Below are 12,779 nucleotides of genomic sequence, written 5' to 3'. Positions count from 1 at the left end.
ATGGGGTGGAGACGAGAAGAAACACAGCACACACGGATGGAGGCTGAGCTACTGACCTAGCCTGCAGCCCTTATGGGACACCTGTGGAGGTTTCGAGGGTGCATCTTACGAAGGGGTGGGGGTGGGGGGTGGGAGGATAGAAGGAAAAACAACAGTCTTTTAAACAGGCAGAATTCATAAATTCTCCAGCTGTATCGGCTGTTTATATGCAAGAAATATATGGCAGGAAATATAAGGATGATCAATTGGAGGAAATGCAAAAACTGTCTGTCTATCCCTGTGCTTTCTGTGTGGTCATGTATGTGTCACTTAAAAGTGTTACCTACCTGCCCAACAGTGTCTGAAGGCCTGACTGGCTTGTTGTCTGTCTGTCTGTCTGTCTGCTCAGGCATTTTGTGGCAGTTTTGGCACTGAGATTGTTTGCCCGTCTGATGAGGCTGCGCGACGACAGGGATATAATTTAGTCTGTCTGGGCTTTCTATCTCCATTGTCCTCCTTTTCTGCCTTAAAAATTGATGCCTGTCCTGTCTCATCCCTCATCACTCTGTCTGCAGGACTCTGAGAGGACCTGACTGTCGTCCATCACACGACAGATCACCGCTGACTTGTTATCTGTGCATCATGGACAGGACCCAGGGGAATAAAAAAAAAAAAAGGAGGGGAAAGCTATACCACAGAGTGTAGTAGGCACAGAGCCTATGTCTATCAATACAGAGTAGCTCTTAATCACTAAAGCTATACCTCCCTTCACTGCAGTAAAGCCCCCTCTCTGCAATAAACATTTACCATTAAAACATTTAATCTCAAAAGAGCCTTGGTGCACTGCGGTGCAACTTATCTCCCCTCTGTTCCTCAATCTGCAGTAATATTGAATTAGGCAATTTAAAGCAGCTTTATTGAGTGTATATTCAAGTTGTGTGTGTGTGTGTGTGTGTGTGTGTGTGTGTGGGGCGAAAATGAAGTGTGCAAAATCGAAGGCTTAAGTATACTGAATAGCTGCTGGAACAAAACCTACTCAAAGCTCTGACTGGGATACATCCGTTTTGCTCCAGGGTTATTGATTATTCTGATCAGAGCAGTATCACAATAATTAAAGGGGGGGTAACGTCACCAGCATATAGATCTTTTTCCTATACATTGTTCGCTATATGGGAGGAAGAAGCAGGAGGAAAGGGGGGTGGGGGGGTTGTGTCGTGCGGTGGATCGACAGACAACAAGAAGATCTAATGGAACAGGTGGACTTTTTTTTTTATTTTTACGCACCGCGGAGAAAAATCTACCTTCTCCTCCGGTTCAGATTGGAGCCTTTGACTGCAGCATAATGCCTCTGCTGCTCCAAAGAGGGGCGGGGTGGGGTAGGGGGGGTTGGGGAAAACCGCTTCCATACGCACACATAACGCACATTAGTGCAAAAAAAAAAAAAAAAAAAAAATCTACAGCACTGACCTGGTCGCCGCCGAACGGGTCTTTTCTTGCCGCTGCAGAAACGGACTTTGCTGAAGACCCCCAAGAAATGTCTCTCGCAAAGAGAGCGGGGGTCTTTGCTCGGGCTTGGGCGACGTTTAGAAGTAGAGACCCGGTCGCTGTTCGACTCCCTTGCCTGGCGTTTCTGCCGGATCAGGGAGCTGGCGATCGCGGCCATCTCCCCGAACCGAGTCTGAAATCGGAGAGTCTAGTTCGGCAGAGGTCGGATCTTGGTGCAGCTTCTTGGCGCAAAAGAAAAGAAAAAAAAAAACGAGATATTTGAATATATGTTTTAGGTCCACGAGTGTTTTCAACCAAATGTCATCCTGATCAGAAAATCCTCCGAGTCCCGAGCATCATTCCGCTTCAGGCAGCATCCTCTTGACGGGGGGGACAGTAATTCAGCTGCTGCGAGTTTAGAGCTTCAAATCAACAGCGGCCGATCTTTGATAAAACATAAATCTACGGGCTAGGCCACAGGGGCCGACATATCAGCCGTGAATACATGCAACAGTCTTGATAAGTTGATGCAGCTGCGTGTCATGGGAGAGCTTCAGGTATTCCAGGTGAACGGTGGCGCGTCTGGCGAGCACGACTTCGTAATCCTCATCTGCCCCCCTTATCCTCTGGCTTCCCGACGGCTTTTTTAAATAATTCGCATCAACCAAAAAAAAAAAAAAAAAAAAACATAAACGAGACGCTCGTGTGTGGCTGGAGAAAGGAAACTTTTTTTTTTTTCCTCCCACCCCTAATTATTTACTCCATGCACATCGATGAATGACAACGTCCGCTGCTGGTCCGGGGGAAGACGGAGATATGTGAGCCCAGTCTCCGGTTCTGTCGATGGCACCGTTAAATTGCAGCCGGAAAAATGGAATCGGCAGCAGAGGCTACTCTGCAAGGATGCTGCAGAGATGTGATTTAAGCCTGCGGGGAGGGATTCTCGTCTGAAAAGCAACAATTAGTTGAGGCGAACACATGCCAGAGTGCTTTTTGTTGTAGCGCACGAATAATAAAGTAGCCTAAGCGTTATTTCCAGCGTGTCCAGAATGGATGCTGTCGGTGTGTTACATCGCCGACAGCGAGAGTGGACGGTCTCGGTCCATAGCCTCCTCTCTCTCTCTCTCTCTCTCTCTCTCTCTCTCCCTCTCTCTCTGTCTCTCTCTCACCCCCTCTCCTCTCCCTCTTCAACTCTTTTAACGCAATCATACGTGATTGAGGTTCGTATTAGGAATTCGCAGAGGGGTGCATATAAGGAAAGACATGATCTCAAGGAAGAAAAGATGTAAATGTATCATTTAAAAAGGGGGGGGGGGGGCTATCAAAGAATGCGGTGATCTCACACTTGTCTCTTTTAATTAAGATCAAAATCCAAAGTTGCAAGACACTTTCCAAATGAGGGCACGTGGATCAGCAGTAAACGGTTACTGGAAGCAGTATGCATACAACAACAATAAAAAAGATAAATCTTCACCAGCTTTGGCTGATGATATACAACACTCTTATCCTCATAGCTTATACTTAAGGGGGGCATAAGCATCCATTTTATCTTCTAAACCCCCCCTGGCCACACATGCCATACAGAACATATTAAATCTAAAGCTAAAGGGATTACCTGCAACAGGTTTCTCCACACCCAATGGTACATGGAAGAACCAGACGTTGACACAACACATGGATAAATGTGATGTGAGGCTTATGGAAATGAAATGGATTACACACCATGAAGCACCAAAACGTTACAAATAACATCCCCAACAACAGCACAATAAGAATATGTATGTCCATGAGACCATATGTGTTCTGCATAGATCACATCTTGGGATAAACCAAGACCATCCAAACCAGCTGAATATTTTTTTCATTCAATGATTCAAAAACCTCAATGGGACAATAAATTGAGCACACAGTTAAATGGCTGTGTTTTTATTCCACTTCGACTATAACTCATGATTAAGAATAAGCCATCAGAATGAAAGTATATCAAAGCAAAGTCCTCAAATATGTCGTGCAAATGTGTGTACCAACAACCAGCATGTGCCTCTGGTTTCATATTTATTACTGCATGGGCTGGGGAGCACACACACACACACACACACACACACACACACACACACACACACACACACACACACACACACACACACACCATACTCGCACACACAAACTGTGGGGAGAAGAACACGTGAGTCTTCAGCAGCAGAGCAAAAAAAAAAAAAAAAACCTCTCTCTCTTCCCTGTGATGAAACAGCATGAAACATTTAGAGGCTTTTTTCTAGGACTCTGACATTCTCGTGAGAGAGAAAGATGATTTCCTTTTGACTACCGCTGTCTGCGCCCTCTTGTTACGTAACATTTGAATATAATGGATGAAAGCGTTGAATGTGAAGCACTCGTACTCTGATTAGCCTTTTGCGTGTTTCTACTTGTGCGTGTGTATGTCTGTGTCTGTGTGTGTGTGTGTGTGTGTGTGCGTGTGTGTGTGTGTGTGTGTGAGAGAGAAAAAGAGAGAGAGAGGCAGAGACAGAGAGATGGACGACATCTATTATATTTTCCCACACAAAGACACACAGACAGGCAGAATACAGACAGCAAAAGAAAGGTAGAAACTGGAGGTTGGAGTCTAAATCAAAACCCTTAATCTAGCTTTATATTTCTTATTGAGTTTCCCGTGAGTGGTAGAAATGAATATGTCACGGCAGCATGGAGAAATATCAATAACAACTTCAATATAACATTCATCACATGCAAGATTGTGATGTACATTTCTCAGAAAAGAAATCAGCTGGTGGTTTGTGAGCTTTCTCAGAAATGGGAGGGACTTTGCGGTGCAGAGCACTGGAGACACATGGGACATTTATCTTTGTCAGGAAAAGATAAAGTATTCCCTAATGAGGATCTCCTGTGCGTCCTCCCTTCACCAGAGACAACTGATGTTCACTTCATTCCAAATGAGATACATCCACAAGCAATAAAACACAGCTGCACTACATTCAATACATTGCAATCATTTGAACTGTCAATTAAAATGATTTGACTCTAAACGCCTGCCTAATTCTAGAAACGGTGATGTCGACATGTCAAATGTTTTTGATCCACATTGTGTGTCGGTTTTTCTTCATGGTGTAAACGCTCAGAATATTATGTTAAACGTTTCATTTTGTCCGACTGTGCCACTTCTTGTATTTTACGAAACACGTTGCACACACTGTATACAACATAGGAGCTAAATATCACTGAAAACTGAAAGAAATGAAACAAAACCCTCAGCATCCCTGTGGCCCTGGCCACCACTACATGAGTACCCTCCAGAGTCCAGAGTAATTTCTTTATACCTGCTGCCCCCTTGTGGGAGAAAGAATGAACCACAGGTGTTCAGAGGGAGAGAAGTGGAGGTTTCCATTCTCTGAAGTTCGTCACTTCTAATGTGTCCTTGAGGGACCTCACAGATTTGTTGACTCACAAAAGCTGGAACTATTTTTTCTCTCCAGGAGGCAAAGAGGAGAGATGTGTGAGAATAAGTGCGATGCTATGAATCATTACCACCTTTACATTTTACACTACAAGCACAAATCACAGCTGACTGTTTGATTATAGTTTTATACTATAACTACAAAAAGCCCCAAAACAAAGTGATTCTCTGTTTAGAATTTAGTGCAAAAAAACATTTACAATTTAGTTTATTGCATTAGACACCATTTTAGCAACTAATCGTTCATTCTTACACATGAGCACGCAAAAACAGACAAACACAAGCAGAGAGATGACAACCAACTGCTAATTGAGGCTATTAAATAAGTCATTAAAACAAATCATGCTTGACGAGAATGTAAATGAGTTTGGCTTCGGGTGTTTGATCCACCTAAAATGTCAATGCCACACATCTAGTCTACAAGTCCAAAATAACTTAAAAGAAACCTGATCTCATACTGACTAGACAGTCACATGGAAACTGACATAATGACAACATTACAGCGCCATTATCAGAATTACATATTGGGCTACAACTGGTAAAGGCAAGCTTTTATTACTGTTTGTTTCTCAATTATGCCACCCATGGGCATCCCGCAATCCACCCTGACTACTGTGTTTAACTTTACCGCCATGAAAAGCCAGGTGCAAATCTGGCACTACAAAGGAAAGCAGGTGCAAACATTTAGGCCTACTCAGAAACATCTTTCACTGAAAATCCCCTGGTGGTGATTTTGGCATGGTGCCTGAATCTAGAGAGCAAAACCCTCCGCTCTTCATGCTTTACATGATCTCGTACAGGCCAAAGTCCACCCCCCCCCAAGCAGTCAGTGATGCAGTCAGATAACAAGCTGAGGTATTTGGCTCCATCTTTCTGGAAAGTTAAGTGTTTGATCCCTCTTTGTCTGACGAGTGATTTACATGCTGAGTCAATAATGTGTAACTGCTGACGTCCACTAGACAGACAATTCGAGATATCAGTTGATATCGTCTGTTTCAATTCCAAAAGAAAAGCCCGCTGTCATCATATTATAGTTTTGATTTTATGATGATCTTACAGTCTTGGATGAACAGCAAAGACACAATGCAACGCCTCTTTAGGCGTGATCCCAAAAGAACCACAACAATTGAAAACAACAGAGACTCAAATTGAAAAAAGATTAAACTTGTAAATAAGACTCACAAGTTGCAAAATATGGAACAAACTTGAAACAAAGCCCTCTGCAGACACAGATTCATCTCACACACAGCTTCAACTAGATTTGTGCATCCATGCTTTGCATCCATTTGTGTCAACACCTGTGAGCTGACTCATAAGGTTTTGATTGAGGTCATGAGGTTCATCCGACAGTGAACAGAGATGCAGGATAAGGACTGATGGCGCTTTATATCCGAGTCTTACAGATCCCAGTGTGCGTGCTGCTTTTGGTCCAACTACCTCAGAGGAATCAACTGTGCTTAATGGAGTTTCTAATTGTCTGCCCTGAATTTGAGAGCCGGCTCCAGCTGAAACTACTGGAGGATCCTACGTACTGCAAGTGACAGGAGGAGACAGGAGAAGGTGTTGCATTTGTCTCCCGGTAAAATAACATTTTGTCTCGCTCTAGAAATACTGGATGTTCTTTTAAATGACTTTGGTGATGTAGTTACTTTAGGAGTGAACAACGGCAGCATTGCAGTGTATTGCTGAGACATGCCTAGAGGACATGGAAGGCTTGTCTAATGTGTGTCTCTGTGTAGCACAGTTATAGTGAATGTGACAAAGTAAGTCACACTCAAAAGTAATGTATGATTCTCCAGGTGAAGGCAAACTATGTACTTACACTCTGTCTGGTTTTGCAGTAAAGTAGATAAAGGCAAAGTGGAGTTTAAGGACTCTCAGGAGGTCTTTTAAAGACCCTCCCCAAAAAAATAAGGATAAGTTTCACCAACATTGCTTTTTAACATATTTGAACTGATATCCATCATCAAAAGCAGAGACAGTTTGATTTTTGACTCTTCTCAAATTGGAATCAATGGACAAACTGTGATCAATCTGGGCTCTTGGTTAAATAATAAATCTACTGAAACATGAAAAGTTTTGGGAGCCTCTACCCTGGAGTACTTCTGCTATGTCGCTATCCGCGGTGCTGAACCGCGCTGCTTTGTTTTGGAGGAGGAGGGGTGATGGTGATGGGGCTGAAACAATGTTGCCTCTCCAGGCCCCTTAAGTTTAGTGACTTGATCCCTGCATTGTCCATTTTTTTTTTTTTTGGCCCATTTCTGATGCACCACTGGAACTTCGCACTCGTCTGCAAAATATATAGCTCAGTCTGGGGGTAAAGTAACAGGAGCCCTCTGTGGATGCTGCTGGAGTGCCAAGCCAAGCCAAGCCAGCTAACCCGCACACAAAACTCGGGACACAGGGAGCACAAGGAGAGGCTCTCTCCACTGCAGACTCGGAAGATGTTACTCACACACTCGAGTGGCCAATGAAACCACTCACCCCCCCCTTTCACCTCCTCTCTCTCTCTCTCTCTCTCTCTCTCCATATATATAAGATATATATGATAATATATATAATATAGATAATATATATATATAGATATAGATATATAATATATAATATATATCTATAACCCCCCCCCCTCTCCTTTTCTATTTTTTCCTCATCCATCAGAGAGAAAGCAGGCAAAGCAGAGGTAGCCATACAAAGCTATATGCATGGTGCTATGTTTTTGTCTCTCACCTTGGTGATAGTGGTCGACTTCGATCGTTTGTCCGAAGAACACATGACATATGTACGCCTCCTTTCTGAAGGAATGGCCTCAGAATCCTCATTGATTTGGGTTGAGGGAGCTTTCCTCAATCACAACATCGGAAACAGAAAGAGAAGAAAGAAGAAAAAGAGAAAAGAGGGGGGGTGGGAGAGGAGAAAAAGACGCAAACGCATTCCCATTGACCTCAAGCTATTATGACAACGCACGAACACAACAGGCACACACAAAGACAGTACAGGAGCAAACAGGTCAGACACATGACGGTCCGTGCTCTTGGACAAGGCAGACAACACTCAAATACAAAGCGGGCCTTTGAAGATTAGGTGGCACAGTGCTTAATGGAAACAACGCGGTCACTGTCCAGGACTATGAGCAGAATGGGGGCCGGGCTTGTCAGGGCCAGGGCAGCGGCAGCACAACATGCAAGCAGTACATAAGTGCGAAAAATGATAGGCCACGTGCAACAATGGCGACATAGGAATCGAAAGGGGAAGATCGGCTGCTCGTTGCAAATGCCAACGAACTGGTTGGGCGTATTCGGACAGCAATTAGTGCAAGCCAGATGTGCCACAGTTCACACCTGGAACAACATACAAACATACACCACGGGGAAAAGGAAAAGCGAAAGGGAGTATAGCCAGGGGATAAAAACCAAGAGCATGGGATTGAACGAGAAGGGTGGAACAGGTGGGATACCAGGGAAAACGGTAGCAACTACAAGTGAGAAGATATCAAGAGCGTGCTATGTATGTTGTGTTGAGTATAAGCGTCGGATAAGAGGTTTTATTTAAGCGATAATATAATACCGAGGTGTTCAAGGAGGCCAAAGAGAATAGTATAAACTAGCTAGACAGCATGAGCATCGCAGGGCGTGAGGAAGTTGCAAACGATAAAAGCGAGTGATAGGACGCTGCCAAGGGCAGATGTTTTTGATCAAAGCAATGAGTTTGTTGTGAAAAAAAACCAAAGAGATTCCCTGATCGTAAGTATATAAACCACTGAAAAGCACAGTTGATTTAAAAAGTAATGATAAAACTGTTGAGGAATTTCGAGTGTCTTGCTTGGTTAAGTAAGTTTGTTTTGTCATTTTGAAAAAGATACGTTGAAAAATTAAACCGCTGAAAGGCACCAAAACACAAAGACCAAATTAATTCTCATGGTGAAAAAGTCAAACGCATAGCAGACTTTAGGTAAGTAATTGATATGGCGACATGGTTGTTAAATGCTTGGCCATGACAAGGCTTAAGCTGCAACAAGGGGAAAGTAATATGGGCACGGGTTCTCAGCATGATAACAGACAATGATTGAATCTAAGCTTACCAGTTAACGACCGCAATGAATGGCTGAGTGGAAACCCAACTAAAACCAATGTCTTAAAGTTCATACACCAACCAGTGTGTGACCAGAGCAGGCGGGGTGAAATAAAGAACAATGCAACAAAAGGCAAAGCAAGTCCACAGTGCTGTGATTGTAATTGCAGACAACAAAGTGACAATCCAATCCCCAGTAGCCCTAAAAGAGCGTTATACTAAGGCAGGAGAGTAATAACAGCAAGCTATCCCACCACCCCAGCGTCCCGGGCCATGCTATCTTTTTCTCCATGAGTTGATTGTGGAAGGGAAAAAGGTCTTTCAGGATTAGGCCGAGAATCTAGAGACTATCAATAGCCGAATACAAGGCTTTTATAACACCTGTGGTGCTGAGATGAGGCCACCATGTGAAGAAAACTCTTCTAGGCCTATGTTCCCATTCTGTTTAAACCTGCCTGCCGCCTCACAGCGCCCTCGGTATAGCGGGGGCCTGCTTTGGCACTGCATGGGGTTCCCGTGGCCGATGAAAATACTCAAGGTAGATGGGAGATTGAATTAATGACGGGCCCATTTGAATCATCCAGATTTCACCCAAATTTTCTTTCTGTAAAGAGGATACTGTGAACATCAGGTTAGCGGTCAAATAAAGCCTATACAAAGACATGCACAGATGAGACGTATATCTGCATAAATATAAGAGGTCTAAAGGGATTTTTCTTGTCAGCATGGTGTCCGTCGATGGGCTTTTGTACGGGATAGTGGTATTGGTTGGGGGGGGTCAGCCCCCAGACAATTACTTTTTTGTGCTTTCTAGCTTGCATGCTAATTGGTATTTTGTGGTGACTCACAATGAGCTTGGACTTTAGTGAGAGTAGCAAGCAAGAAGAGGTTGTGGGAACAGAGATTGTAATTGCTCAGAACAAAGCGGAAAGCACATACACAAGGCACAGTCATGTTCTGTGCTATTTTTTTCATGACTTATGCCATTTGAGATCTGAACAGATCGCAAACCTAAATTTAAATTGGTTCAGTAACAACTATGCTGGTTGAATAGTGTTAATATAGAAGTGTAAAGTGGGTTAGAAAATAAGGATGAGAGTAACAACACAGGGAGAACCAGGTGAAAACTATGTGTACATGTCCTTGATGGTGGGAAATGTGGGCACATTGAGTATATAGTACTGGGGCCCACAATCAACATGTCTCCCGAAAATACATATTCATCAAAACAATTTTCTTTGTCAACTATGTGAAATGAAACATGCTGACTAGCCTGGTTTGCGCCCGTCATTGTGAAATAGAAAATGCGTGTCTTATGGTCTAGGTGCCGTGGTAAAATAGGAAGGTAAATACAAAATTGAGAAGTGTAGTTACCTTTCTTTGCTGTAGGCAGGGATGTTGGCAGTCAAAGTGCACAAGACTTATGTTTCTAAAAAGTTGGGTCAGGTTAAGGAAAAGATTTATGGTTTTTGGTTCCTCAGATGTAAAGTAAAATAAATGTGTTCTGAGGTTTCGGAAACGGCAAAAGAAGAAGTGTTTAGTTAACCACCCAGCCAAGTGGTCGGAAAGTAAAAACACTGAAGCAATTAAAAGTTTCTACAAAACGTTTCATGTATTTAACAACAATTACACAAAGGTCATTTTGAGGGGAAAAAATCCTGGCCACAGGGAATTTGCAACGATGCAAAGCGGGGATTGATGAAAATCCGTTTCTGTAGATGCCAGTTAGGTGGCCCAGTGGGATGTCCGCGGGGGCATTAAAAAACCAACCTCTGTTGACTCTACCACTCAATACTACGTGTGCTGCCCCACACAGAAACTTTCCCAAGACAACACGGTTCCTTGTGTGTAATTAGCGGGAGGGAAGGGAGCCCAAACAAATCGAGCCTGCATGCTGATGCAGGGCAATTTACAGTAAATAGAAAGCAAATTGAAAACTGGGATGTCCAGATAAACCCTGTTTATTTAGCCCTCTGACCTCGTCCAAAAGCTGGCTCAACCATGTCACAGTGGTCTATGGGCAGTGTGAGTATGGAAAGAAGAACTAGGAGGAGGACGGCCCAAAACAACTAAACAGCGCTTGGCTTGTTTTTAGATCACTTTTTTGGTTTCAATTATGCTACATTTCAATGCATTAGGGCAATTTACTGGATTACACAACATACTGCGTAAATTCAGTTCTGTGGAACGCAATTAAAACACTCTACTATGTGTGCAATTTAAGACGAAGTTCAACCTGACAATCTTGGGAGTTAGTGAGAACAAAGTGCACTTGCGGAACATAAAAAAGGTCATATGGTGATGGATTGGTGTGAAAACCATGACACGTCATGCTGTAATGATAACGCTGCTTACCACGCGGACAACCAACCAAAGGAGATGATTAAAATGTTTGCAGAGGTTTTTAGCACTTAGCCTTATTAGTGAACAGTGCCCGTGATAAAACACCAAAGGCTTTTGCACCTTGGAGATTGTGAAACAAACACAACTGAGTATACAACTAACACACGACAAACAAAACTGACAACAGGTTTTTACCGGGGTGTAAAAGGCAGAGCTGACCGAGGTCTACCGAATTTCCGTTCATTTTCATGTCTGGCAAAATCATACTAAAAGCAAAACCAGACCTGTAATCAAGATATATTTTGTCCACCCGTGTGACTGTTCTGACAGCTATATGCTAATTACCGCCATCCTGCAATAACTTGTGGCGGTGAAGCCTTTTTTAATGGCAGTAAAATACCGACTTAGGATGGAGCCGGCACAGTGAAAATACCCCTTCCTAATTAAATGCTGTGTCCGCCAACAGAACCAAAAGGTACATGATAATCAACATTAAAGCGTACGGGGTCGATTTTAAATCCTGACCACTGCAAAGCAGTGAATCAGTTCAACTGTAGGTCTATAAACTCAACACAAAAATAACGTGAGTCCTAATGCTTGGTGCCATGCAGATCTTCTCCCAGACAACTACAGTTACATTCCTAGTGTAAGCTACGACTATAATGCTGCTGGTAGAAACGTATAGAAGTGTATTCACATAGGTTTTTTTAGTTGTCTTGTGGTTTTACTACAGTGTGTGCAGATTTTCTTTCTCAATAGTGTGTGACTGCAAGCAACGCTGTGATAAATCGTTTGGATATGCGCTAACGCAGCAATAACAGAAACACAAATCATTTGCGCAAACGCAACGATTTTTCAGAGCCTTTTTTACGTCTTTTTTTAACAGGCCAGTGATGTGTTAGGTCCACAGGGGAGGTAAGCAAGGCAAAGAGAACAGAACAACACTGTGTTGTGTGTGGTGTGTGGGTGTGGTGGTGTAGGTAGTGTGTGGTGGTTTGTGGTATGTTTTGCACAAAGGAGGGTTATGTTTACCCTCAGGGGCGTAGCAGAGCTTAAGGTGCGGGAGATCCCATAGAGGACGGTGCAGAGGCAGGCGAGAGCAACAGTCTATTTTTAGACTGCGGCTGACTTCGGGTAAACCCTTTGGATGCAGCGGCTGCAGAGGCACGGCCGATACATCCATCCACGGGCCACACTCGATTATGATGACTGCGGTAAAAGCAAATCCTCACTGCCCAATGAGTGTATGTGGATAGGTATCGAGAATGCTCTTTTTTTTTGGTTGCAGACAATCTTCTAATGGCGCGGGCTGTCATTTAAACGTGAGGCGCTTTGGTAGACTAGGACTGGTTGAACAGAGTAGCTATTTTTGTCCTCTGCTGCTGAAAACCCAAGCGTCTTTGTATGGGGCCATTTTGCCATTATTAGACAG

General features: G+C 43.4%; 1 protein-coding gene across 3 annotated transcripts in view; it reads right to left on the bottom strand.

Moving 5' to 3' along the window:
• fgf12a (fibroblast growth factor 12a) overlaps positions 1-12,779 on the bottom strand; it is a 49,122-nt gene that overhangs the window by 20,749 nt on the left and 15,594 nt on the right. Inside the window, exons 1-2 of one of the 3 annotated variants that reach the window (XM_027285698.1) lie at positions 1,447-3,072; positions 57-104 (exon numbers count right to left, since the gene is read on the bottom strand). The exons of 1 other annotated variant lie outside the window; for it this stretch is intronic. In XM_027285698.1, the coding sequence (XP_027141499.1) occupies positions 57-104; positions 1,447-1,642 (244 nt within the window). In that variant the 5' untranslated portion in view covers positions 1,643-3,072. Of the gene's footprint in view, positions 1-56; positions 105-1,446; positions 3,073-12,779 lie in introns of those variants that run through there. One more of the 3 variants, XM_019262124.2, reaches the window with a different exon arrangement.

Source organism: Larimichthys crocea, chromosome XII (assembly GCF_000972845.2).
Source record: "Larimichthys crocea isolate SSNF chromosome XII, L_crocea_2.0, whole genome shotgun sequence".
Lineage (NCBI taxonomy): Eukaryota > Metazoa > Chordata > Actinopteri > Sciaenidae > Larimichthys > Larimichthys crocea.
Note: the sequence above shows the minus strand (reverse complement) of the source record. Positions and strands in the feature narration are given on the sequence as shown.